Source organism: Echiichthys vipera (genome assembly GCF_963691815.1).
Source record: "Echiichthys vipera genome assembly, chromosome: 12".
In the NCBI taxonomy this organism is placed as follows: domain Eukaryota; kingdom Metazoa; phylum Chordata; class Actinopteri; order Perciformes; family Trachinidae; genus Echiichthys; species Echiichthys vipera.
Window position 1 is genome coordinate 11,435,048 of NC_139837.1, and position 27,723 is coordinate 11,462,770.

The 27,723-nt window shown below is 40.9% G+C and overlaps 1 protein-coding gene across 1 annotated transcript in view; it reads left to right on the forward strand.

Annotated features, from left to right (window-relative positions):
• cdin1 (CDAN1 interacting nuclease 1) overlaps nt 1-27,723 on the forward strand; it is a 54,275-nt gene that overhangs the window by 17,538 nt on the left and 9,014 nt on the right. The window contains exons 7-11 of the mRNA XM_083923775.1: nt 5,177-5,256; nt 5,649-5,698; nt 7,236-7,303; nt 8,825-8,890; nt 9,137-9,242. Coding sequence (XP_083779901.1) covers nt 5,177-5,256; nt 5,649-5,698; nt 7,236-7,303; nt 8,825-8,890; nt 9,137-9,242 — 370 coding nt within the window. The remainder of the gene's footprint in view (nt 1-5,176; nt 5,257-5,648; nt 5,699-7,235; nt 7,304-8,824; nt 8,891-9,136; nt 9,243-27,723) is intronic.

Below are 27,723 nucleotides of genomic sequence, written 5' to 3' on the forward strand. Positions count from 1 at the left end.
AGCAGTTTTATCACGTATTGAATATTATATCAACATCCATAATGCTCCTTGTCTCATGAAAACAGACTGGGCAGTATGGAAGGAAAGGTCACATGTGCACTCTTACACTGTTTATATCCACTATTTTAAGGTCACTGAAAGCTGTGCTTGATTTTTTGGGGAAAATACAACATTCTGAACATGTTGAGACATCTTCATGTACATTCCTCTTACAGGTTTGTTGGTTATGGACTAACATATCAAAAACAGAAGCTGAATGTGACGATTAAGTACATAAGGCACAAGTAAGGCACTGTATAGAATATTTGTATGAAAAGAGTTAGATGACAATGAAACAGAAACACAAATAAGGCTGCAAAATGTGTTGTCATAACAGTTTAATCAGTCATCGTGATGTCATCTAATTGTTTTTTATGTATTCAAATTGATTAGAACAATTGAATATTATACATTTTTACTATTATTTATTTCTAAGTACAACTGCCCCAAGTTTTTTCATATTAGAATGATCGAACTACGTGCGATTATATATCAAAGTGTATATATAATGACAATAAAGTTGAATTGCTTTGAACTGAACCTAACCAAACCAAAGATTCACTTTTATTGATATGAAGTGAAGAAAAGCAGTGGAAAACATTACATTTGAAAGCCAGAAACAAGCAGACACTTGAGACATTGAAATTGCTTGCTTAAAAACTGAAATGCAATGAATCAAAATAATGACATAACACATGTACTAACTACTGCAACAAAAATTACATTTTAAAACATTACGTTGATGAAAAAGATGTTTGACATGGACAGATATAATAAACTGGATTAAACCTACATCGTGTGTGCACAGTGTGTCTCAGGCCTCTGATAAATTCTGTAAATAGTCAAGTATATCGTGAACTGCCATATTGTCATTTCAGCTCTGTGTCAGTAGATACTACCTCGTATTGCCTCACATTGGGGGAGCTCCTGCTCCTTCTTTTCCCTCTCCTGCTATCTCTTCATCTCTCTCTCTATTCCTCCTTTGACAGGAGTTGATGTGCTTCTAGATTTAGACATACTTTTTTGAGGAGGCAATTTTGCTAGCTATTTGACCTTTTCCATTTTCCCAAGGCCCAGCTCCAGATTAGATTGCTACTCCATGTTTTGTAACTATGTGATTCGACCGCCTTTAAGATTTATTGTCACATTCCTTTACAGAAGCCTTGTACGCAAGGTTATAAATGTCCTGCGTTTGATGTTAACACTGTAAGAATGTTAGCGTCTACCATGATCTTTTGGTCCCTTGACAGAATTCATAATAGCTTCAGTGTTTTGCAGATCAGACGTGTTGATAACTGAATATTGCATTATGTTCTATCCAGTGAAATCTTAACTTTGGTATCCACTATGCTTGTTATGGTTCCTCCTCTTGTCTTCAAGTGCTCCTCTTCTTTCTCTCACTTCTCCACTGTGGTAGTGATGGCGTTTATATGCAGCCTTTTTTTTCAAATAATGAGAGCAAGGGCACTTCATTAGCAGGAAGGGAGGGAGAGAGTAAGGAGGCAAAGGCAGGATGAGTGTATCTGTGCGTGTGTGTATGTGTGTGTGTATGCAGGGAAGGGGTGGGTGCAAAAAGGAGGTAAGCAGCAGCGTGGCACTTCACTTGACAAGTATACTAATTACTCCTTTTCAGCAGAGAAGCTCCAGTCAGCCTCTGCCACAGTCTAATGGCCTGACCTAGGAAGCCTCTCTCAATAGCAAAGCCTACCCAGATCTACTATTACTACAGCTACACACACACACACACACACACACACACACACACACACACACACACACAGAATTGTAGAGTCTCATCTCACTGCTATCAGGGAGAATCAGGTGGAAGCAGATCAGTTCTGCCCCAGTAACCTCTTCAGGGACTGGGCTCCTCCTGCACAGGAGATACCACCTCATATCATCAACTAGCACCTACACGCCACCACAGATACTTTTAAAAAAACACATTTGGCCCTTCCTCTCATCTCCCACTCGCTCTCTCTCGCTTTCCCATCTTCTGTTTTTTTTTCAATACGGGAGGATAAATTTAAAAGGAGTAAATTGGAAAATCAAATGAGGGCTTTAGGCAGCCGCAGAGATTTGCAGAGCTGTCGGCCAGCGTCGCAGAGCCTCATCCATCATGTCCCACAAGTAGTCAATTCCTCTAGTATCTGTAAATGTTTTCAGATATTAGCCAATTTATATGCTCCGAGATTCATCATGGAAAATCAGCTTTAGCGGCGCACATTATCAGGACCTGTCTCTCCCTTGCTCCATGAAGTTTGATGAACGAGTGCCCCTCCACAGCTCAATGGCTTGTGCATGGGGAGTGTGGGGTGTGTGTGTGTGTGTGTGTGTGTGTGGGAGGGGGGGGGGCTTTATAGAGGAAATGGGTAAGCGCACCCCCACCCGTGGAAAAAAGTGGGTTTTTAATTAATAAACAAACTTGCAGAGGAGCTCATCAGTGTCAGGGGCAATAACAATCGTCATCCGTTATTGTTTATTATGGTCCTCCCTCAACAAATGTTGCTATCTAATGAGGTTTCTGAACATTTTTTGTGCTTAAGATAATGACTTTTTCACCCTCGTGGAGAAAGGAAGAGTTGTTACAAATGACACAAATACGCAATAAGAAATCAAGCCAAGGTTATATTGCTGTTACCTTGCTTTATATAGTTTATCATGTTTTGGAGTTGCATATGAAAAACAGGCTTGTGATTTGTTTACACTGGTTGTTTTCTTTAGAAAATCCCAATGGAGGTGTAGCGTTTCACATCTATTATTCCCCTCTTCTCTGTTCTTTTCTGTTCAGATGTTGACGGTGTGATATGGTGCCTTAGTCAGAATTTATACCAACATGGGACAATTACAGTAAATTTGGTGAATGTTTACAAGGTGCAAAGTCGTGCTGCAGGGCTTTGTTCTCTGTGTCTGGTGTTCTTCAGATTATGCTTTTTATTTTCCTGCATGTGTTTTATGTGTGTATCTCTGTGTGCCTTGAGTGTGTGTATTTAAAGAGCATGGCGTGTGTGAATATGTGTGCGTGTGTGTGGCAGAGAGGAGCTCAGGGTGTCATAGAGGAGTGCTGCCGTGCAAGGCGGGGGCGTCTTTAATAAATGTATGCTGATGTTGGAGGCTGCAACGATGCGAGGGATGCAAGGGCCCTGTTGTTATTTACTGCTGTGTTTGTGCACAGCAGCGAATCCTGGGCCTGCAAATGGCATTACAGCCTGTGATGAATGAGCATTAGGGTAAACTCATTTTAAAAGCATCCTGATTTATTAGCGGCCTGGCCTTCCATTTTCATCAGGTCAATGCTTGGCTGAAATTCCACAATGTCAGCGCCAAGGTCACCTCTTTATGGCTATTTTTAACCCCATCCCTCAAAACGAGCAGAAGGAAGGGATCATAACACTTATTATGGTCATCTACCAAAAAAATATCAAAGGGCAGGAGCGACGAAAACAGAGAGAAGCCTAGTCTTGGAAGTGTGTTTGTGTGTGTTATGTGAGAGACCAAAATGTGGTGGTGGTCAACCCCCAATTATGAGCGCTAGTAAGACAAGAGCTTTAATGGCTGCTGTTTGCCTTCGGGGAGCTTTATTACACACTACTGTTTTGCAGAAGCAGCGTCAAATCTATAAAACGACCATTAGGAAGAGGGAAAAAATCAATCAAAATGCCATTAAAGTGGAATAAGTTGCCAATATTGCTGATGTGGTTGCGGGTCCTTTGATTTTCCTTCAGATTATTAGGCACAGTCGAGTAGTGACTTTGTTAAGGGAAACCAGTGTTGTTGGGGAGTAATATGTCTCCTGGCTTCATAAAGTTTGCTGCCTCATATTTCCCGCTTTATTGATTATCCATTATCATTTGTCATGAGGTGTCCTAACTCAAGGGGAAAATATAACCCTCTTTCTTCACCGCCGCCTGCACTGCACAGGAGCATGGTATGGATCTGCGTGTGAAGGTACCAATCTCTGAGAAAAATGAGCAAAGAAATAAAGCACAGCCCTGTGCCTTGCAGCTCTAAGAGGGAGTGTGAGGTTATGGGGTGGGCTGGGGGAGTACCGTGGCTGGAGGAGACTGAAACAGAGAGGAGGTAGTAAAAAAAACGAGAGAGGTTGCAGAGGAAGATGGAGACAAAGAAGAAGAAACAGAAAGAGAGGAGGGAGTGCTGAATAGGCTTTGTTCTTCTTCCACCCTCCTCCCTCTTGATTTCATCATATGGTAGATGAGGGATCACAGCACTGTTTGTCCCTTCTGTGATAGTTTTCTCAATGAGTAATGCAAAAGAACACAACAGGACTTTAAAAGAAGGGTCTTAAGGGTTTCTAAATGTTCTTTTAAATGTATTTCTATTAATGAAATACATTTGAGATAAGCCTGATTATCCAGTCGATGTTTGTAAATGTTCATTCAAGTCTTTTGCATTTTTTTAACGTCCTTTTTTATACTTTTCTGTAAATCTTCAAATAAGCTGTCTTGTTTTAACAGTTATATACTGTGCACATTTTATTAGATGAGCTTTGAGATCTCTGTGCAGTGTTGGTACAGGCACTATCCATGCCTGAAATGTGAATAGAAACATTCCTTGTATTGTCTGCAATGCCGCAAGTCTGTCAGGACCATGTATCACTAAAATGGTGTGCCTCAACCATTTCGTCACACAATGATACAATCCATTTAATCCAAATCTTTTTAAGAAATGATTTAAGGAATTTTTTTGCTGTTGCAGTACCAGCGAATCAATCCAGCAGGCTTTCCTTTCTGATTTATAATGTTAGTAGAGCAAGAATGGGGATGAGAGATGCAGAATAGTCAGCGTTCATAACATAGATAAACTACATGGGGCTCCTGTGCTCTGGACTGAAACATTTATCCATAGAAAATCTGTATAGACACCAAGCAGCCATCTAATGGACTAGTGTGGAAATACTGCACTAACAGTGGCATGGTGAATTACAGTATGTCAAGCCTGTCTTTTGTCTGTATATCATAACAGTTTGCTCTCAATTCAGTGTAGCAATTAGGCTATGTTTCTTTAATATTTGCAGGTTACATTAGCTAAAATGTTTGATGTAATTTGCATATTAATATTTATGTATTTTTATGTAACTGTTGCTCTCCCTCTTTTGCCTTTTCTGTCCCGTTCTCAGCCTCTAAAACAGTCCTCAACAGCATGCTTAAGGAGCCGTCTCTAATTCCAGACCAAAAGTTGGCTAATAACATCTACCAAGTAAGTGTTAATAATGAATAGTTTAGACTGAACTCATGTAAATTGTTTTGTGTCACTGAATAATACAGTATATACTCATAATTATTCCAATTACTAGAATTATATTTTATATTCTCTTATAAAGTTTGTTGCCCTTTTCCATGTAACAAACCTCCTTAGGTTTAGTGAGTTTCTAAGTATTATTGTACCCACCTGGCTGACAGACGGCATCAGACGCTCATGTTTGCTGATGAGGTCACGTGAGAGCCGGCGGTCATGCCTGCCAATCTGCCAGCATCTCCTGTGTTTTCTCCTTTCTCAGCGCTGTACGGGCTTCCTTCCCTCACCTCCCTTCCACCCACCCACCAACCCTTTTTTTCGCACGCCATAATATTTCTTCCCCCTCTTTTCAGTGCACAATAAATGACTGCTGTTATGGACCGCTGGTAGACTGCATCAAACAGTATCCTATCCCATAAAATTTTAAGCCTGAAATTGACGAGGAGCTATTGAAGGGGATGAGATGTGTCTGGCTTCACCTGACATAAAAGTTCTGCTTCACAGAGGAAGTGTTTCATCCTGCCTGCCATCCCACTATCACTGGTACAGTCAGCGGCTGGAAGGCGATGGAGGGAAGAGGAGGAGGAGAGGATTGGCTGATCTAAATGCATCTCCACTTTGGTATTTTATTTCACCCGCATTTTATGATCGTTATAAAATAATAATAAAATATCTTACATGTTGATTTTTTTAAATTTAAATTTAGTTCTGATAGTTCTTATGACGTTCAGCACCATGGAGAGTTCGTGAGAGGCACATTAGTCCAATTTGAACTATTCTTTTTCATTCCACTTCCATTAGTTTTGTTTTATTTATTTCTAATTCAGTTGTATTGCTTATATTTCCAGTATTTCCCTTCATTATCCCAAAACAAACCCCTTTATCTAACAGGGGCTTGGCCTTCACTATAGGTGTAGAATTGGAGCTATTTAGGGGAGTTAGCAGCTGGGTAGCAGACCAACTATTTCCTAGGGGTGGAGACTTATTTGAATGAGTGTACATGGGTACATCTGTATGTTATTGTGTCTGTCCACGCTTCCGTGTGTGGTGGTGGGGCTGGGTTGTTCTGTTCATAGCCAGTCAACCCTGTCCCACCCTAACCCTCCTTCCACATCCCCCCTTTTTACCTTTTCTTTGGCTGCCCTCTCGTCATTGTCAACTTATAGTCAGTTACTCCGCCACAGAGAGTTCATTATAACCGCCCCACTATGTGCTTTGAAAGAGCTCCATCCTCACATGAATAGCTCTCAATATCCATGTATGTATGTATTAATTAGAATCCATTTTGAGATATTAGTGTTTGTTGAGGGCAGTATAATGACATAAGAACTTTTCTCTCTCTCTCTTGGAAAAAGCTTTGTGTGTATGATATCTGGCCTCTGTAAATGCAGGACTCCTTTCCAGGGCATCAACCAGCTTGCATCCTGATGTAAAATGGCAGTTATTCTAAAAGCATTTTTCTTCAAAGTTTTTAGAGGAATGAGTGGAGCAGCCAGTGCAGGCGCTCTGTGCATTTTGCCAAATTGGCATTTGTTTCTTCCTCATTTAGGTAATGCACTTTAGAGATTTGTTGTGAAAGCAGATTAAGGTTGACCTGAAGACTCTGATTGGATCCTCTCTGTACATCGGGAAAAAGAAAAGTGGCTTTCACTTTGCATAGTAAGCCAATAGTAGAGAAAAGCAGATTCTTAACTTTAACTGATGTCAAGCAGACACATGCACAGTTGAGCTTACATCACCTCACGTCTGTGGACCACACTGTTTTTTTGTGGTTTCCATAGTAACCAAACCAAACCAAGACCTAAAACCATAGTATTTCGTGTGTGTTCTCATAAATATCCCTTTTTATTAGTTTCATGTTATTATTTTAGTGTTTCAATAGACATATTATATTAAATACTGCTATTGCTATACGTTGGAATCCTTGACTCTTTTCTCAGCGCTATTGGCCAAGAGCACGAGGTGCTGCTCTGTGACAAACTGAAGGAGAGGAACCTGTCCTTTCTAGGTAAGGCATTTCTTGATCCTCTCATCATAGTTCAAAAGTCAATCTGGTCATAGCAGCAAAGCCTTTTTGGAAGCCTGGTAAAGGAGGACCTGGACATAGCTGGGGGAATGGATGTTATCTCTTATTGATTTGCTAACAACAAGGAACTCTTATCAAATTTCCTTGGCTGCTTATGTACCACCATACAATGAACGTTTATAGAATAAAAGCTAAAAAGGTAGATTTTGTTAGTTTTAATGTTCGGTCGTCTCAGGTTGCTGTTCAGTTGTTTTTGAATTGAATGAAAAAGGCAAGTTTCTGTTTACATGAATATTATGTTGGTACCATTGAGGGATTTTCTCTCATAGGTAGTTTGGTGCATTTAATGTTCAGAAAAAAAGAAACCCCTCATATGTGGTTTTTTTCTTTCTAATATTTTAACCAATTATATTTACAGCATGTTCTCTTAATATCTTCTACCTTCCTAACACCATTATATTGTTCCAACAATATTAAATCAAGTTAGAGTGTCCAGGTGTGAAATTGTGAAATTTTTAACCCTCCCTTCCTCCCATCACCATCCCCTAGGTCAGATGAGTAATGAAGGATAAAAGTCATTCCCACTGTCATTAAGACCATATCATTTATTTGAACCTGGACTGCTGACCTTTCTCCAGAGCTGTACAGAGGACTGTTCTAAAACTGTCAGAGTTCGGGCGGCACGAGGGCCACTTGGGCAACATCACCCCCATCTGATAAATGGATTGGAAATAAATTACCCAACAACAGGGATGGTCCATTAATTTTAATCAAAAGTGATGTAAAAAGGCGATCATAGCCACATGACAATGTCAACAGCCCAGTAGATATGAAAAGGGGCTTCCATCCCACCGCATCTACACCCACATTACCACACCCAGGATGCCCCTCTGTACCACAGGCTTCTGGTAGCCTCTCTGACCTCACCTCTTTCTCTCTCCTTGGCTGATGCTACCTCCTCACCACCACTGACACCGCCACCCTGCATTGCTCCTCAATTTCCTTCCATGCCCCATTAGTTGAGCTTGGCTGGAGACAAAGAGGCAGGCCCTTGGAACTGAATGACCTGGTCAGCCTGAGATTTAATGGAGAAATCAGGTGTTGTAGGGATAATGGCCGAAGCGCACCAGAAGTCAAGGACAATGACTGCGGCCTGTGCAGGCAGGGGTCAGGCTTACAGAGGCTATAATGCCAACCTTGTCCCCTTGCTGTATATTTTATAAAGCTCTGCCAAACGGCAAACTGGAGAGCAGCTCTGTAACAGGGCTTTACAGGTTTTTGTGCAGCGACAGCGAATACGTGGCAGATGTAGTTAATGGTTTTACTGCGCTTGCTGTCCTTTACTGTTATTTCTTCTGCCTTGCTAACACTAAGGGGTTTTGTTTCTAGAACCTTGGTGAAGGCTGTGGGGTTACCTGCCTGTGACTGATGCAACATAACTTTTTTTTGTTTAAGAGTAAAACCTATTTTAGATATTAAAATCCTGCACTTTATCTCTTGTAGATGAAAACCAACTCAGAGTTATGGGCTACGACAAGACGCCTGATATCATCCTGGAAGTCCCCATCGGTTAGTATTTACATACATAATACAACATTTTTTCATCTCAAATATGTTATCTTGTTAAGTTTAGCTACCTTGTTTCAAAGAGGATTGTGCAGTTGCCAAAACATTGTCAAGTTAACGGCACATTTTCTTAGATTTTTGTGAATGACAGGGAAAAAAATAAGAAAATGTCACCTGTCCCCGCTGGATCTTGTTTGTGTGGCTTTCTTGTCACTGGTTCTCTGAGTAGTGCTCTCTGTTTCTGAAAAGCCGTAGAGGGACACATTGTACACTGGATTGAGAGCAAAGCCTCATTCGGAGACGACTACAGTCATCGCACCTATCTCAATGAACAGTTCTGGAGCTACTGGAACAGGTGAGTCTTCCCTTTACCTCTTTTGTAGTCTATTTTCATTCAGTATGCTTATCCAAATTAACCATATAATGTTGCAACTCGTGTTTTCCAGTTTGCGTACAGTTTATAACTTCTCCTTTTTAACCACAAACCACAATCAGCTTTTCGCAGTATTACAAAGGCAGCTCATATCTCTGTCTAACAACGCTAACCACTTCCTCCCTGGCATAGGCCACACTGACCCCACACTTCCATATGGTACATTTGTACATCACACTGCTTCCACTTCCACTCCTGTCATTGGAGCCTTTTACAATCTGAAGGGTCTGCCTGTGAGCTTGATTGTGTACCAGAGTACACACATTGTTTTGGAAGGGAAGCTGGGAAATGGGGGATTAATTTATTGCATCTGTTGTCATGAGAACCTTTTGGACAGGAATGGACCCTAGTGGTCTGACCCTGGGGGAACAGAGGTGTGTGTATGTGTATGCATATGAATGCGTGTACCTCAATGCTAGTAAATGAATATGGTTCATACAATTCAAACTTATTTCATTGTCATGACACATGAATCATGAGGTTTACAGGGGCATTGTATTTGGTCATGCAAGTTATAAAGCCTGATCATGTGTCCCAGCCATTGAATAAATTAAATTTCTCCCCAATTAAATGCCAGAAAAAACAGATTGACTATTAGCACCTGTCATACAAAGTGTCATCAGCCGTTATCCAAACATTTTGCACAATACTCTTACCTAGGCTTAATTTCAAAAGGCACATACAGAGAGAAGGGCTCTTCACATCCCTGCCTCCCTTGGTGCAGGGTTCCACTCACCAAGTTGAAAACTTGCCCACACTGCCTCAATTCGCCTCGTTGCGGCCCCGGCCCCCCTCAGCCGTGACGGCCAGCTGACATATTGTGACATTGTGCTTGAGCGCCAGGAGGTTCCAAACCCCAAAGCACAGCTGGACTCTCTTTGTTTTTGTTTTCTTAGTGCATGTGCTGTGCAATATGAGATTTCTGGATCTATCAAGGCCACAACACAGGGGAAGCTGTTTATCATGAATGAATGTTCATGTATGGTTTTGTATGCATTGTTCTCCAACCTAAAACAACCCTTCTATTATCAGCCTATCAGTGATTAGATAGCAAAAATATACATACATATATATATATATGTGTGTGTGTGTGTATTTTAAATGTCTATATTTGCTATTTTGGGCCTTTTTAAGGTGGCTAAAGTACGTTTTGCTGCAGCTGCTGCCTGTCTGCTTCTCCAAACTGGCAGCATGCCTACCGTCATCTACTGTGGGTAATACACTGACTATGGATAAGTACCTCATGCAACCCCACTTCAAAAAAGCCAAACCATCCCTTTAAGGATGAAATAAAGGAAACATTTTCTTATTTTAAGTCTGTGAAGACTGAAAAGGAGATTATGGTTCAACATTAAGAGAATGTTACCCTTGCCTATAGACGTCTGACTTACTGATTCCACTCAGAAGCTGCCAACAAAGCAATCATTTGATTTTAAGGGAAGATGACTTATCCAATATCATTGAGCAGTTAAAATGCAGGAGATGAGGTCAAGGTCATAATCAATGGTGTGTTTTATATTCTCAGAGTAACATAGTTACTATTTGGAAATGGCCTGCTTCCAGAAGACAAAAGCTCTGTCATTATATATATTATATTATATTATATATATATATATATATATATATATATATATATATATATATATATATATATATATATACACACACATATATATATATACACATATATATATATATATATATATATATATACACATATATATATATATATATATATATATATATATATATATATATATATATATATATATATGTTGCCGTCAGGAACTAAAGGTCACTGAGGTGTGGATTTAAAAACCGCCAATCTTTGATGGTTACTTTATTTGTTAGGCCTCATTAAATATTGTTAAGAAAGTTGGGGACAATAAAAAGCTTTGCTTAAGCTCCAGAACATTCCCATACAACGTTTAATGAGAAAGTACTTAAATGGCCACTGACTCACTCAGTCAAACTTAAAATAATGCAATAAATAACAAAGAGAGCTCATTTGATTAGCATGACATGAAGATCAGATGTCTCATAAATATTTCACTGTGTAAGTCAATCTTCTTTCTTAGTTTGGATTGCAGAAAGTGGTATTAATCTGTGTTTGGTCTTCTTCTTTGGTACTCGTTGCATTAGTTTACAGCAGGGCAAAATATCAGAATACTAACAGGCTGATTGGAGAGTAAGAGTTAGTCTGAGCCTTACATGTTTGCCCACGGGTATCTTTCATTGATATTCACTGGGGCGGCCTTGTCTGAGTGTATTAAGGAACTGTCAGAGTAGATCCTGTCATGTCAGCCAGCAGCCTGGTCAGATAAACAATGTTGTGTCAAAAAAGAAAAAAAATGTCATTCCTTTCAGACCCTACCTTTTCCAGCACCCTTGTAATTTTTAATTGACATTTACTGCTGACATTTGAAAATGTGCCTCATCTTTCTCTTATTGTTAGACCTATATGCATTACCGTCTGAGGTACAAGGTTTGTTTGTGTTAGCAGTGAATCTGGGGTCAGCGCTTTGTAGTAGTGAAAACATAAACCAATAGAGAAATAGGGTACAGGAGGGTGATGGGGTGACATCATCCTGCTTTCACTTCTCATTAGTAGGTTTCAGTTTATGAGACGGGCCTTGAAGGGCTGATGTTTAGGGTGTATGTCCATTCCTTCATTCCTCAAAGTCACATTTCAGTGCTTGACTTTAAACCTTTTGGTTTTCTTTTTGACTGCCCTTGGAGTCACACAGCAGTGTTTGTAATTACTTCATTGGCCCTGATTGACATTTCCAGTGATTTGCTTATTTTTCAAGAATTCCCTCTTTGCTTTAACTGAGCTGCTTCACCTATTGCTTGTGTTAATTGTTCTTGTTTTGCCCCCAAGCATTGCAGAGTGAGCTATGGGGACATGTTTTTATAGACTGAAAGAAAAAACATAACTAATGTTCCCTCCAAAGCCCTCACCAACTGCATTTATCATCCAAACAATAGTTTTGCCAACACACTAACCCCATAATGAACCCCTCTCCAGTGGAGTGAGGGGTAATGACGCTTCACCTACTGCTCCCAAGAAAAAAATATTTAAAAAAAAAAGAAAAAAATGGAGAGAAAAACGGTCTTCTTGCAGAATCAAACGGCGTGTTCAGGCCCAGTGCCTGGATGAGATGGCGAAGCAGCAGCTATTGGTGTCTTTCAGCCATCAATCTTAGCTGGTGGCGTTCCAGAGCCGGCGAGCCCTCTGCTCTGACGGATGTTCAGATAATTGAGTTATCCATCTCGCCCAACTATCAGAGTTGCATAAAAATTATTCACCTGCTGGTGAATATTAAACACATAATGAGCCTCTTGTGTGTTTTAGGAGAAGTGAGTAAGGTTAAACACAGCATGTAATGAAATATGGACCCTCATGTGGTGCCACCTTAACTGCCCCTCCTTGATTATAGTGCACTTAAATCAATTATGGTTGGCAAAGTTCCTCATAACTCTCAGAGCAGCAACTGAAGTTCTGCTCTCTTATCTGTCTGATTAGTTTAGCTCATCAAATGCAGTACTAAATCCCAAATGCATTAATATAATGGCAACTATTTACTAACTAACTATGGATTTGGAAATCGTGTAAAAATACAGATTTGAGTTTTTGTCTAATTTTGACCATGCTACTGCGTTTGTCCCTGTGAGGTTCACTTACTTAATATGTTGTTGTCAGTCTGTGGAATCCTTTGTAAAAAGCTGTGTATTTGGAATGGAGGATAATAGATACCAGAGAAATGCTGAATGCTTGATGGGTGGATGGATAAATAGATGGATCTATAGATCGTTGATTGTCTTCAATGTATCACAGCTTGTACAGAAATCCAAAAGAAATCAAAACATTACATTATTTCACATCACAGCACAGTCACAAATCAAACACCTGACAAAAACGGCCACAAGGGTTCCTGTTAGATTGATATAATGGTCGTCGTTTATATTTTTATTTGTCTAGTCTTTCCTTGTTTCATGGCCTTTAAGCATCTCTTTATCTGAGAGTCCACTCATTTTGAAGACTATAAGGCATCTTTGTGGTCCTTAATTGCCCTCCATGCAGCAGTTGTGTACCAGGAAAGATTCGGCAGTGTAAATCAGAATATACTCTTTACCAAAAAATAATTTTCAGCAACAACACTACTTTCCACTGTAGTATAGCAGATTTAAAGATAAAATGTAGAGTTAAATAAATAGATTCAGAGCCCGTTCTTCTCTTCAATGTTTCCTATTCTACCTCCCCCATTCCAGCCAATCCAACACAATGGACAGCCTGTGTGGAAATGAGCATGGACACCGGCGAGCCCCCCTCCCAAAGTAAATCAGCTGTGAGATTCGTAAACTGCAAATGTGTCAGAGTTGAAAATGTTAGCACTCTTAATGGAGGCTTGAAAAGGTTAGATCTGATAAAAAGCTGTCAGCCGTCTACAAAAAAATGATTTATAGCAATATAATGGGACAGTATGCCTCATTTCTCCCTCATATGAAATGGGGGTTAAGACTTTTGGGTTTGCTATCATACATCATCTGGCTTGACCACTTGGAAATTTGTTGAGACTTGAATGCACACACATGCATTATATTTCATCTGGCTCTTTGTTTTCATCATTTTGAAAGTCGTGCCATGTTGTAATGTAGATCATTATGTCCTCCCATAATTACAAGCAGAAAATTCTCATGCTCCAATAGTGCATCTCGATTTCCATTCACATGTGTTTTGGCACAAATAAGATTATTGCTTTTCCTTTGTTGCAACACTTTTTTTGCACGCACATAACGGGAAATAAAACTACAATTAATAAGTAAGTCATCATTTTGTAGACTCTCACCAGACGGTTCCTATAAAATCACTAATCCGCTCGCTGACACATTGGCTAATGAGTAGACAAAAATCTGATTTATTAGTTGACACAGCTGCAATTAGGCATCTTGAGTTCTTTGTGAACTTTTTCCAATTATATCTGCAGCTTTATGTTGTAGATTTCACAACTAAAATTGTTATATTCTCAGAGCCGTCAATCCATTTGCGAGAATTAATTAATTTTTTGATTTAAGATTGTACATTGTCGGCTTTTTTTAATGGACATGTCCATCATTTTTTGTTGAACTTTTCAAAGCAGTAAGGATGGGAATGCTTAATTAAAGAGGTGATGTGTTGTAGAAAACCAATATTGAATTTAACTGATTTTACCTTTTATCTTTAAATTTTTTTTTACTGTGTGCCTAGATCCTGAGATGTGCAGTTTGCTATTATGCGTATGACTTGTGAATAGGAATAAAGGCATTTTCTTATATTTAGAAATGCTTGCATGGCATATAGTTTATTTAATGCAATAGTAGTAGCATAGTATAAGCAGCGGCAGCAAGGCCATCATAGAGCTAGAGCAGATAGGGGATGTCACCTGAGAGAGGGCGCCCACAGGCCGTGGCTGCTGCTGATCCAATGAGGCTGGACATTACAGGGCCATCCCTGAGGACCGGTACTGGCGCTTTTGGGGTGACAATGTGACACGTCCGAGACCTTTATCCTGCTACACTTTACCTTACCTCCCATCAGAGATGTGCACAATCAAAGGTGGAAAAAAAATCTTCATTGCAATAGTGGCCTTCAAAGAATACCTGATTGGAATCATAAGGACTCAATATGTGAGTAGCTGCATTACTGCACCTGCCAGCAGGGTGTTAAGTTTCATATACAAGCCTTTCTATTGGGATGTTGATAAGGTTGCTTTCCAAGGTAACAGGGTTTTAAGGTTGTTGACTTTTTATTTACTTAATATGCATGGAAAATTCTAGCTAGAGCTTAATTTCCACTGGGTTTTTTTTCTTCAAAATACAAATATCAGTTTTCCTGTAAAAGCGCAAGCGCCTCTGACATTGCCTTCCTCCTATTTATAGTTATAGATACCCCATGCGGTGCAGGAACGTGGCCTCTTTTATTGTTTCCTTTGTTATGACATCCTCTCGTAGAATATTCCACAGGCAGAGAAATAGCTATCCACAGTGGTTGTTCCTTTAGGGCTTTGCAAGTGTTTGTTTTAGGGCACATCAGCACACAGAAGTGCAATGCTGGCCCCCAAAGCACAAGCAACTTGGAATATTAATGGCAAATGACAAGTCGGCTCTGATGCTTCAAGGATTTCATGCTTTTAAGGATGCACATTTGGGTGCATTGTTTAAGGCGTCTTGGGTGTAATCCGCACTCTCAGGTCTCAAGCAGCCTCAGGATTTAGCTCTCTGGTTCAACTTCCATGTCTCCTATTTATTTTTGTAGGGTTGTATGTGTGCATTATCCAAATTTGTCATTTACCATTGAGTGTGAGAGCTGCTTTGACACGGCCGCTGTGTGTTTAAACGAGGAGCGGGACAGAAAGCGGCACCCCAGCGATATATATCCCTCCTCCTGTCTTTCTGCTCGCCTGTGACACTTTGAGGCGGAGAAGAAAGCCTCGAGTGAAATGAGGTGCAAGCATGTCTACTCCATGAATTCCTGTTTTGCCATGGAACTTTTTTCAAAGATTAACGTACATTTTTTGTCAGCTTTCACGATGTATGTCATCAGACTTACAAAGACACCCCACCCCGCCCCCCCACCCGACCATTTTCTCGACCTCACTGCCTTTTTCCCCTTCTTCTTTTTCCTCCACAGTGACCTCCTGGGTTTCATTCCAGGAAAAAGTCAGCAGCATTTGTCAAAAGCCCAGAGAGTGGTGGGCAAGGATTAGAATGGCTCTTTGTAAAACTCAATCTAACGGGAGAAATTCGATGGCTGTCTGACCCCGAATAGACATTCAGGCCCATTACATTCAATGTGACGTAAAACTTTCAGTGATATTTTCTTGACACGGAGATAACCTAGACAAATAGATTTTATAGCCAATACACGGAGCTTGCTGTGCATCACACACAGGCTTGTGGGCATGCGTACTGCTGCTGGATATCTTTACATCCGTAGTAAGTTACAGAGAGATTACGGGGGAAATAGGAAGATAATAATAGGATACTCTGTTATCATACAATGTTGTGCTCTTGTATTGCTGAATATTTTTGCTGAATCTATCCTAAAGGATAAGTAATTTAAGAGGATTATTATAACGGCATTCTCCCCACATACACACACGTTTAAGCTCAGTAGACATAAAGCTTTAACACAAATTTTTAATGCTTTCAACAACCTTTGGTTCAGGAGACCTTTTTAAGTATTTCATTACATGCACCTCCACAGCTGCTTCAAAGGCATCTTAACTGCCCAACTAAAGGGCTTAATTGTGTCTTAACCTCTCCGTAGAGCGGGATGAGGGAGGCCAGGAGTCATCAGATGATTCCTCCAGTGTCCTCCCAGGGCCTAAGGAGAGCGCTGGACCATGAGACCTCTGGCCTGTCACAGGAAATTAATGTGACTAAGAAAAAGAAAAAAAAACATATTCTTTACTGGTTAAAAAAAAAGATCCCAATTGATTGGAAACAATGTGATCTTTTATTCTTATATCAACCAATATGGTCCTTACATCTTGTTTTTAAGGAATGACATTTAGTATAAAGAGGTTTTTTTTATTTTTCCATGGTTCACATGGATACAGGAGGAATGCAAATTTCAGTTCTGGATGTACAATTTCATGACATGGCAAGTGTTTAACAGCTTTTTGGTGGGGGGATTAAGATTTCCTTGGGTTTTTTTTTTTTCTTGATTTATTGATTTTGTTGGGTTGACTTGTCTCACTGTGAGTAGCATTGCTCCATGTTTCATACGGGCTACTGGTGCTCATCTTTAATGGTATACCTCTAGATTTAATTGAATCTTTTAAGAGCTACTTGGATTTAAATCAGCGGTGTTTTACATGCTACAAATTAATGGTTTAGTTTAGCCACTTTATCTTTGCTGTAATTTATATGCCGGTCAGCATTGTCTTGTGTTTTTCTGGGCACAAAAAACAGTAAACACTTTCTATTTTAGACCAAAAATAACAACATTATTTTACCAAATGACAGCTAAGGAAACAATGCTTCATATTTCTGCCTTTGTGTTTAAAGAGCAGCTCTGTGTGTACCAGATAATGTGCTGGTACCCATGGTCCGTGGAGGCCCATCAGTCACTGTGTAGAGCTGGTCGCTTGTGATAAGTGGTTCCTTATAGATAATCTAGACAGTGGGCTTCTTTTTATAGGCCCACTGTCCCTCACATAACCTTGTTTGTTTTTTTACCATCCATGCTTTATTTCTTTTCCCAGCGATTTCACCTTCTTGTTTATCCTCCTCCTCTGTGCATTTAGATATTTTTTTAGTCATGTAAAACCCAACAATTAGCGATTAAATTTATTTGTAAACAATGGTACAAATATATATCTATATAGACACATACATACAGTATTCTTGCATACACATTTGTGGTACTATATCCTGGCTCAATTTGACCTCTGTGTGTACAGACTGCACAAAGATCCTGATTTTAAAAAAAGCTTTTGGTGATTTATAATAAAACCTTTCATATTCTGAACCAAGACGGCAAGGTTATTCTCATTTGCAATAATGCATTTACTAAAATGAGAGGATTTTGGAGAAAATCAAAAAAGATATAAACAAGTCTGTAAAAGCCAGCACCACCAAAACACCAATCAGCCTCTGTATCCATTCCACAGTAAGTTATGTGAAAAGCAGAAATGCTGTTCTGAATCTGCACCCATCATTTTACATTTAGGATTTTCCGTTCACCATCTGACCTCATCCATCTCCGTTGATATATGGTTTGATTTGTTTGTTTCACTGTGTAAGACCTGTATCTGATTGTACCACATGACAGTCATTTTGACTGACGTACCGTAAGTAACTGAATTTAAACACCAGATGAAGAGGTATTTGTTTTTGTGAACTTTTGCTTTATATTTCAGTATTAATTCACTTCACTGCATCGTTGCCAGAAACTCTGAAAAAGATACAAGCACATCTGAGTCTTTCCTCACCGGCCTGGCATTTGTTAAAGAGCTTCGTCAGGACCCTTGTCCCCCATCTTTGTTCCCAGGCAGCCCTCTCCCTCTCCCGTCTCTGGTTTGAGTTTCACGTCTCGCGGCGGTCTGATTGCCTGATAGCTTAAACATCTCTGCCTGCCTATCCCTTAGTGGGAGTGTGTAATCAAAGACACATGAGGAGCCTGAGTCCAAGTGCTGACCTTCTGATTTTGCTCATCAATTCTGAGGGTTAATGTACAAGATCTATTAGGTCAACAGATTTGTCTCTGCAAGCTCTGTCAGGTCTATAAATAATTGGGGAAAAAATTGCATTTGGCCATTGAACCCTATTAAAACTTCTTAGAATAAATGTGCACTCAATATGACTGCTAATATATATATATACGTATTTCCATTCTCTTGTGTTATTAATGTTTTTTTCGCTATTATGCATTTTAAATGAGCACCATTAACCAAACCTATGTGACAAGGGCTTAAGGAGTTAACAGGGTAACGATATGATCCGAATTCCAACTCTCTGTCCGCTGTCGATGTAACGTTTCATCATAGGCGGGAAGTTGAAACAGCGATACCCAATCCTTTTCCTTTTGGACTGATGCAAGATAACAGAGGCATACATTTCCGAACAAGTGAAATATAAACTCTGCACAGAGTTTTGGGGCTTTGAGACGCCCCCTTTGAACGGCCGCCACGGAGATGTCGGAGAAATCTATTTCTCATTTTGAGTGATCTCTCCATCAGCTGGCGCGTTCGCACGATGAATCTTCCCCCATGTTAAACCCGGAATCTGTCTCTTCAATGACGGCTGTATGCTTAAAATGACCACTCTTATTTTTTGTAACGGGTGTCTGTGTGTCATGGAGGTTACAGGAGAAAGGGCAGAATAGAGCTGTCTGGCGAAAGGCCTCTGATAGAAAGTGCCACTTCAATTTGAGCACAGCTGCAGTTAAGCCTGGCCTGGCTTACTGTCCGGCCCGACACTTCACATTCTCTTCTTCTGCAACTGGAATGGATGTGAAAACTATTAACTTTAGACGGAGTTTTGGTCTGACCAGTTCTGATCCTTTCCCCTTATTCATGGCATATCCTCAGCTTGTTTTGTCAGGATTGCACAGACTGACAAAGACTGTATCAGACACCATTTACATTTTGTTTACTTTAGTTTGCTGACTCTTTGAAATAGTTTTTTTTTTTTAAGCTTGTGCACACTGTCAATTTTAGAACTAAGTTTTTAACTGCAAAAAATATTATCACATTATATATACTGTATACTGTGGTGCACCGTTAAATTACATCTGACCTTACTTTTTATATCACTTTTCCACTGGAGATGCCATTGGGCTACTAACTACACATCTCCTAATTTGGTGATGAGGGGGTTTAACGCTTTGAGGAACTCTATCCCCAGAGCTGCTGACAGTCCTCAGCCCCCCTGAATCTCTGCTAAGGATGGAGCTTGCGGTTAGAGAAAAGCCTACTGGCTCTGTTTTTTAAATATTCGTCGTGGTTTGAATTAGAAAGAGGATAAATTCTCTATATAATGATCACAAAACATTTAGCTTCAGCTGCTCGGTTGAAACAGAACACGTTTGAGTACAACTTTGAACTACTCTTCCTTTTTTTTTCTCCCACAGCCGTTTTGTTTTCAAATTGTAGCGCTGAGTTCATGGGAAACTCACTCAGAGGTTACCTGCGCCCCCGAAAAGTGATGGAAAAAAAGGATTACGGCCGCAAGAATGTTTTTACAGTTAGTTGAAATATTACTAACCTTGTCAAATGTCATTTTGAATGAGAAAGCAAACATATTTTAATCAGGAGTTTAAAAGGCAGGGCTTTTTCAAACTGTGACTCTAGGAGAAAGGGGTCAGCTAATTGCAACGTTTGATGTCATGTTTGGTCTCTCTCTCCATTTTGATGCGACGGCCTGGAAACAGGCTCACTCTTCCACTTTGCTCTCCATGTCTCTCACTCTCTCTCTATGTCACACTCACACTTTATCACACACACATAGTCAAATGAAAAACTACTGAAAGGTCCAAGAGTTCCCAGTGCTGTAATCTTCATTAAGTCGTTGCTTCTACTTCCTGTCAGCCCTCAACTTCAACCTCCAACCTCTCCTCTCCTGCATCATTGAAATTTTGGCCTTTCCACTCAGACCTGACAGTGCTCAGATGTAAGGATCTGATTCATAATTTTGTGAATGAATTTGTATTGGCGTGCCATTGTATTAAGAGTGGAGTATGTCAGTTTTCAGCCTTAAATCCATCTCCCAGTTTCCTTAAAAATATGAAAACATACGTTCAAGCTCTCCCACTGTCCTACGAACAACAGGTTAATCTTCCAAACACAGAGTCCCAAATCTCTTTGGTTCTTATAATTACTGTTTTACTGGGGGGAAGTGGGATATACATTGTAGATTATGTTTGACAAGGTGGGGTTAGTGGTTTTGTCGTGGCTTGTCTTTAGTTATTACTCATACTTCCTCCTGCCATAGATAAGGTCTGCTGGTGAACATACCAAGGTGAGCACTGGCGCAGGGCCCTTATCGTCCAGCATTGATTTAGGGCAAGAACCCAGTGACAGAGGTCATTGTGCAGCAAAGTTATCCATCATTCAGGTTTGATTTCTGCTCTGACCTGTCTCCAAGTTGTCTACACGTAGGCAAGTCACAAGGAGTAGAGGCCCCAGGGGAGTTGGACTGATGGAAGGTGTGATGTCGACGGCTCATTGAGGAGCTCTGTATAAATGTTAATCATTTTTATGATAGAAGTTATTACAGGTTGAGGTTGGTATTTAAGAACAACATTAGATATCATCTATAATTAAGGTAACAGTGTAAACTTAAAGTGTGGAATCCACAAACTATTTGTCCTTTATTTAAAGCTTTGGATGCTTATGAAAAAATGTACCCTTGAATTTGTTTTCCCCATCACTAGCTGATTCTTTCCACTGTTTATTTTGCCACTCACAGAATTCTCCATGTGTCCTAGACAGTACGTGTTTGAGACGCTCACATTTTTCCCCTCGATTTTAAAATTCAAGGTAGTTCTCAGCCTGTGGTAAATAAATTTACAATCATAAACACAGTTTTCCCTCTTTGCAGTTGTGTTTTTTCAGATGTCTGAAGATGGCCATTTATTGCTGTTAATGTTCGTGGCCTCCGTGGCTAGACTTGTAACCTTTGGCTTTAGTGCTCTATTTATCCTGGCTTTAGAATGGGGAGCTTGTACTTTCAAATATGCTATGAGTCGTATTATTGATTTGTCATGGAGATTATTTATTGCGCTTTTTTTCACTAACTTCTGCAAAAGTTGGAAGCTGTCAGAGATTCTCCTGGAGTGATTGCATATACATGTGCATGTAAATGTCTGTAAACTGGTTGTGCTGAATCCTGAGGAAAAATAAATTTCTGTAGAATCTAAAGGCCTCTGTAGTTATGCTGAAATAGCTATAGGTACAGTGGTGGTACTGCTCACTCACTTTACCAGAGGATAACTTAAGTAGCTAATTACACTTCAGTCTGTAATCAAATCCATGTCAGGTTGTCTGAGAACCTGGATTTGTGTGGTGGATTTCAGTTAAATAAAGAGGCGGCTTAAACATTTTATGGTTCTCTCCTCAAATTAAAGTTTATTTCCGCAATCCCCTCTAAAATGTGTCATATCCCATTACGCAAATTTGGATATGGTAAATTAGCGAGGAGAGTGCTTACACTATGAATATGTTGACTTTTTTGTGCTGTGTGCAAAGGGTTAGCTTGCTGGGGGTTGGGGTGTCTTTAACTCTAAAAACTTGTCTTGAATTTTCTCCCCCTCGCAAGATGATGTGTTTTTGCAATTCAAATATTTGCTCATTCTCTTCTCCATTGCAAAGCTCCCTTTGAAGCGGAAGAGTTCTATCAGGACCAATGACAGTGTGAGTGTGCAGCGTGACAGCGCAAGAGGCAGTGCTGGACTATTTCTAACCGAATATTTAAATAGCAAGGAAATCCAAAATCAAAAATATATGCAAATGACGGCATGTTTTGCATGCTGATATTTTTATGATGCGGGGCTTGCATATTCAGGTGGTGTTCAGTACGTGCCTAGCTTTAGCAACATTAATCAGAATTACTATGTCTTCACCACATCCTTGATCTCCCTCTAAACAAACATTCCTGGGGGTGGAAGGCCTGCAATTTGGCAGATTTACTTTTAATGAAAGCTCTGCTTAATGTTTTTATGGACTGTTTTAAGTGGGAAGACATACTTAAGGCCTTAGGCTTCATACAAAAGTGTGTAAGCCCGAATCTCAAAATACTTCCTTTTTAATGTGATTTTTCCCTAATGCACATTATGGAATACCTAACTACCTGATCTCATTTGCATTAACCACAGCTATATATATGTGCCTTCTTCATGTTATATGGGAAGCCTCTATTCACTTAATTGAAGATTATAGATGTACGTATTGTATTGAGCATATGCACCATGAGTTGTGCATGGGTGCGTAGGGAAATCTATGTGTTTATGCAGTGAGCAAAATAGCAAGACAAAGCCCTCGGAATGGGCCATTGGCCTGACTGTGCTCCTGAAGGTATAGAAAATACAGTATAAAATAATTAATTGAATTGTCATTTGTATGAGCAGCGCTTGCTCTCTGCACCCTATAATTCCAACCTCTTTCTCCCCCTTCCCCTCACCACATTTTCCCCTTCTTTTTTTTTCTAAACAGCAATTAATCTCATTTTTAGTCCAATTTCCAGCCCTCTGCTGGAGTCAGAGCGAGTCCCCTGTTTTGTTCCTATTTGGCTAGGTTCCTCTGCATAGTCATTAAGGGCCCAATTAATGTCACCCTTTAGCTGAAGAGTGCTCATTTTTATTGGGGAGCTGACAGTCACCGCCATGAGTGCCGCAGTGTAATATGCATTAATTGCCCCGTAACACTGGTAATTACCAGTTCTTCAAGCCTCTCAGTAAACTGTCATGCCCAGACACGACTGCTTTGAAATAGATTACTCATTAGGGGGACCTGCCCTGTTTTCCAATGGATGCTCGCTGGGTTGGCATAAAGATGAAAAAAAATCTGGTGCTTGAACAAATAGTTGCCAAGAGCAATTTCCTATTACAACTTCCCGGTGACGGCTTTTCTCTTTCCGTCTTCCTTTTTTTCCCCTCAGATGGCGTTCTAGCCATCACTTGAGGTAAAGATCAGAAGTAGAGTTAAATGTCCATCACGGATCTCGCTGATAGCAGTTGGTTTGTCTGCTTGCCCCAGTTTGACTCCTTGAATGAAAATGTGCCTTAGGATTTCACCATTCAGCATATTACCTTGTTTTTAACTGAAATCTTCAGCGTTGATTGTATTTTCTTCTTGCCTCTATACAACACTGCCCTGAATGCCCAAGGACGGGTATACAAGCGCTGCATTGGAAATTGTCAGCATTGTTGCTGAACGTGGGTCATTTCAGAGCCTCTGTACATAAGATCAAGGCAGCGTTGATGTGAAGTTCTTGTTCAAATATTGATGCTAACTTTGCTCAGGTCTTGTGTTTGCAAACTGTGGAATCTCTGTTCTAAACATTAGCTTGTGCTTCACGGTTCCTGAAACGTGCCCTGCGTACCTGCAGAGAAAGAAATTGATAGTGAATGCAAATAGATGCATTTAAAGAAACGGTTAGAGGACAAAAGGAAGGGATGTAGTGTGGGTGTCACCGTTGTTGCTGCGATAACATATTATAAAGGAGAGACCAAATCAAACAATGTTAGCTATCGCACATCCTTTCCACAGAAAGGTGTTGGCCTGTTTAGTCACGCTAGGGACAATATTTAGATTTCACCACAGCTCTGTAAACGCTCCAAGTGTGCACTGGGCCGATTCCTCTCTGGTCCCTGTTCTTTTGTTTTTCCAAAAGCACTTTTGTGTCATTACACATTTACCGTAGAAAGGAGAAGAACAGAATGTGAAGTCCAGGGAAAAAGCCTCTCACACACACACTGTTAGAAAACCCACGCATGCACGCACACACAGAGCTTCTCAAAGGTGCTGCTTTTGTTTTATCTCCCTTATAGCACCTGCTTCAGGCAATCTGCTCCCACTCGTCTCAAATGAATTTTGTCACGGCCTTTCAGATTCTCAGCCTGCGATGCGCTAATGAAAGGAGATAGTACAATTTGAACTGACCAGGTAGCAGCCAGCAGTGCACAGCTGAGAGCACGGGCTGAGGACACACCCCTCCTTGAAACAAAAGGCAAGTCAACCGTCCACTGATATACCCATTACCCTTCTCATTAATACCCTGCAGACCTCGGCGTGTGAGTGTGTGTATGTGCGTTTGGTGTGCCTGTGCGTGCGTCTATCTGTTTGTGTTGGTCGAGCACTTATCGAATTGTTTATGACAGCCCTAATTGGGCTAATTGAAGACATTAAGATTACCTGTCAGCCGTGTGTATCCAGACTCCATATCTGTCTGACAACTCCTGACAAGTGAGGGACCCCGTAGCATCCGTCATGATGGAGCATTCCCAGGCCATAATAGGGACAATAGGGGCCTATCTAATTTGATGTGGACAGCCTTAGATGCACAGATCAGCCTCCCTCTCTCTCTGTGTGTGTGTGTGTGTGTGTGTGTGTGTGTGTGTGTGTGTGTGTGTGTGTGTGTGTGTGTGTGTGTGTGTGTGTGTGTGTGTGTGTGTGTGTGTGTGTGTGTGTGTGTGTGTGTGTGTGTGTGTGTGTGTGTGTGTGTGTGTGTGTGTGTGTGTGTGTGTGTGTGTGTGTGTGTGTGTGTGTGTACGTGTGTGTGTTATAAGCCAGAGTTGGGGGCTTTTTGCATGGCCAGGCTAATGGAGTCCCCCTTGGCAATGTGACAAAGCGATGAGGCAGTCTGAGGGGAGAAGCAAAAGGGTTCTTCAAGTGTTTAAGGACATGAGAGGGAAGGTGCTCGGGGTGAGGGCCTTCACAGATTGAGTGACAAGACATGAGCGCTGACATCTGTGTGTCTGTGTGGTTGTGGACGATCACCCACGCCCCTTTATCAGAGTACCACCCAAGCTTTTGGACCAAATTTTAAAACAGGCCCACTTTAGTTGACTTTTGCATATGTGCATGTTCTGTCAATCAGTTACAGAACAGCATCATATTAGTCTTTATTTTTCTCAAACACTTTCAATGGGGATGTAACGTAGTTTTTTGCGGGGTTTTTTGTCCTTCTCTGATCTGAGATGCGGATATTCATAGGTCAGGGTTGCCAGATCTTAAGCAGAGCTAAGTCCTATCTTCTTAGGCTTAAGGAATGTGCCTCTGCATATCTGTATCAACCTAACCTCCCTCCTTTTCCTCCTCTTGTGTGGGCATTGTGTGGGGTTTTGCAGCGTCGTCGCTATGACAGATCAACGCTGTCAGCCCAGGAGATCCCTCTGTTTGTTTGTTCTCCTCCAAAAGGGGTTAAACTGTCAAGTTGACAACTCACAAGACCTTTAGACTCCAGCACTACCGCCTCTTCTCGTCTCATTCGCTGTACACCCCCCCCCCCCCCCCCCCCCATCCACCTTCATCCCCAAACGAGTGAAAATCAATACCAGATTGCCTGAGGACCACTGTTTGGTGTGGGCCTGACCCCTAGATGTCCCTCTCTCTGCTTCTTTCATTACATGTAGCCCAGTATTTAACTTCCATCCTCATCCCTCGCCTAATTAGTTTCGATAAGCTCAGAGTTTCCCTCCCTCTCTCTCTCTCCCTCTCTCTGTCTCTCTCTCTCTCCCTCCTCTCTTACATGTGCACCCCCACACGAGCACGTCAAACACACATGGACATTTAGCTTTCTTGGCCTTTGAAGGGACACTCTGGGCTGGGAGTAATAAAAAGACAAATCCCAACACGCGCACAGAAGCCCCCAGCGATTCTTGAACTAGGATTATTTTTTTGTTTGCATAGCAAATTTTTTAAAACTACAATGAAATTAGATTTGCACCCCAGATCATCAGTGAAAACATTGGGGATATCCTGTGTTGTCCAAAGCTAATGGCGCTCTGTGGGGGTCCTGTTAGAGAGACTGCACCCTCATGTCTGTGGTTTTCCACTAGGCCTGCTAGTTGGCTCGTGTCTCTGTTGAGTTGTCCAGTCACAGAGTGGCCATTGATATTATGGAGAAAATGATAGTTGACCCTTTTTAAATTTCCTATTACTAAACCTATTAGCACAAACACTGAAAACAGCTCCAGTGGTTTGTCCGCTAGAGGAGGTCTGTGAGTTTTTATGTACCACCCACATGTCCAGGTGCCGCCACTGTGCCGGCTGGCCCGTGGACCACTGACAAGCCCCAACGACATGTCGACCCCCCCTGCTCTGCTCCCCCCCAGGGGCTAAAATTACCCTCAGGAATGTAAACAGACTGCCGAGTAAGCACACAGCTTTCTGTGGCCCTTCGCCCGTGTCCGTCTCTACACATACACCCCCTCCAAAACTGGGACAGTTCCATTTTGGACTCAGAGGCCAAGGCTGATGATGAGGATACCTTTAACCTGGCTTCGGCTGTTCTTCTGTTTACCTAACAGGACTAATACAGTGTTTCTCTGCCTGGTGATGATAATCATATTGGCGAACTGCAAATGTTCTATGTTGTTCAGATGTTTTTTGTCTTTTTTCTTTTTTTTAACTCTTTCTCCTCAAATCTTCTTTCCCATATTCATTGTAGCAGACAGATGGGCTTTCACACCAATTCATTAGGTGTGTGGGGTAGCTGTAAGCGGTGGAGGCTGGGTGAAGAAGTTCACTGAGCCGGGTGCTGACATGTTGATTTAGTGGTGGTAACACGACTGCACTTCCAAAGGTGCTGACTTGGACGAAAGCCAGGCCTCTTTTTTCTCCCAGGGAGACATTAGAGGCCTCACTCTAATTTTGGGGCAGGGTTCTACTCATGGACGCAGAGGCCAGGAGGCCCCACACAACAAACATTCACACCTGCTTTTCCATGCCTAACTTTTGATTCAGCCCTCACTGAAGTGGCAGAAGAATTTAAGATGTACCCTATAGTCTTGATCCTGAGCAGGACACTGACAGAGTGGATAGAATGGGTTTTTCAGGATTGAAATACAAGTGCCGATGCAAAATATATAACAATTATGAGTGACACAGACAATATACAAAGTGCATTTGTAAAAACATCACCTACAATTAAACAACCGTATCTATTCAAATCTGATGAAAACAGAATATTTCCCTACTTTATAAAAAACTAAATAATGTATGTTTAAAAATACAGTACTAACTCTGTTTTATGTAGGTCCTTTTGCATTGCATTTGTGGATGTTCATATGTTTGTTTCAAGCAAGATGTGAAACAGCCAAGTATCAGACACACATCCTATGGCCTCACATATAAACATGATATCACCCATACATATACACACATAACACTGTTCCGCTGCTGGACACACCAGGTTT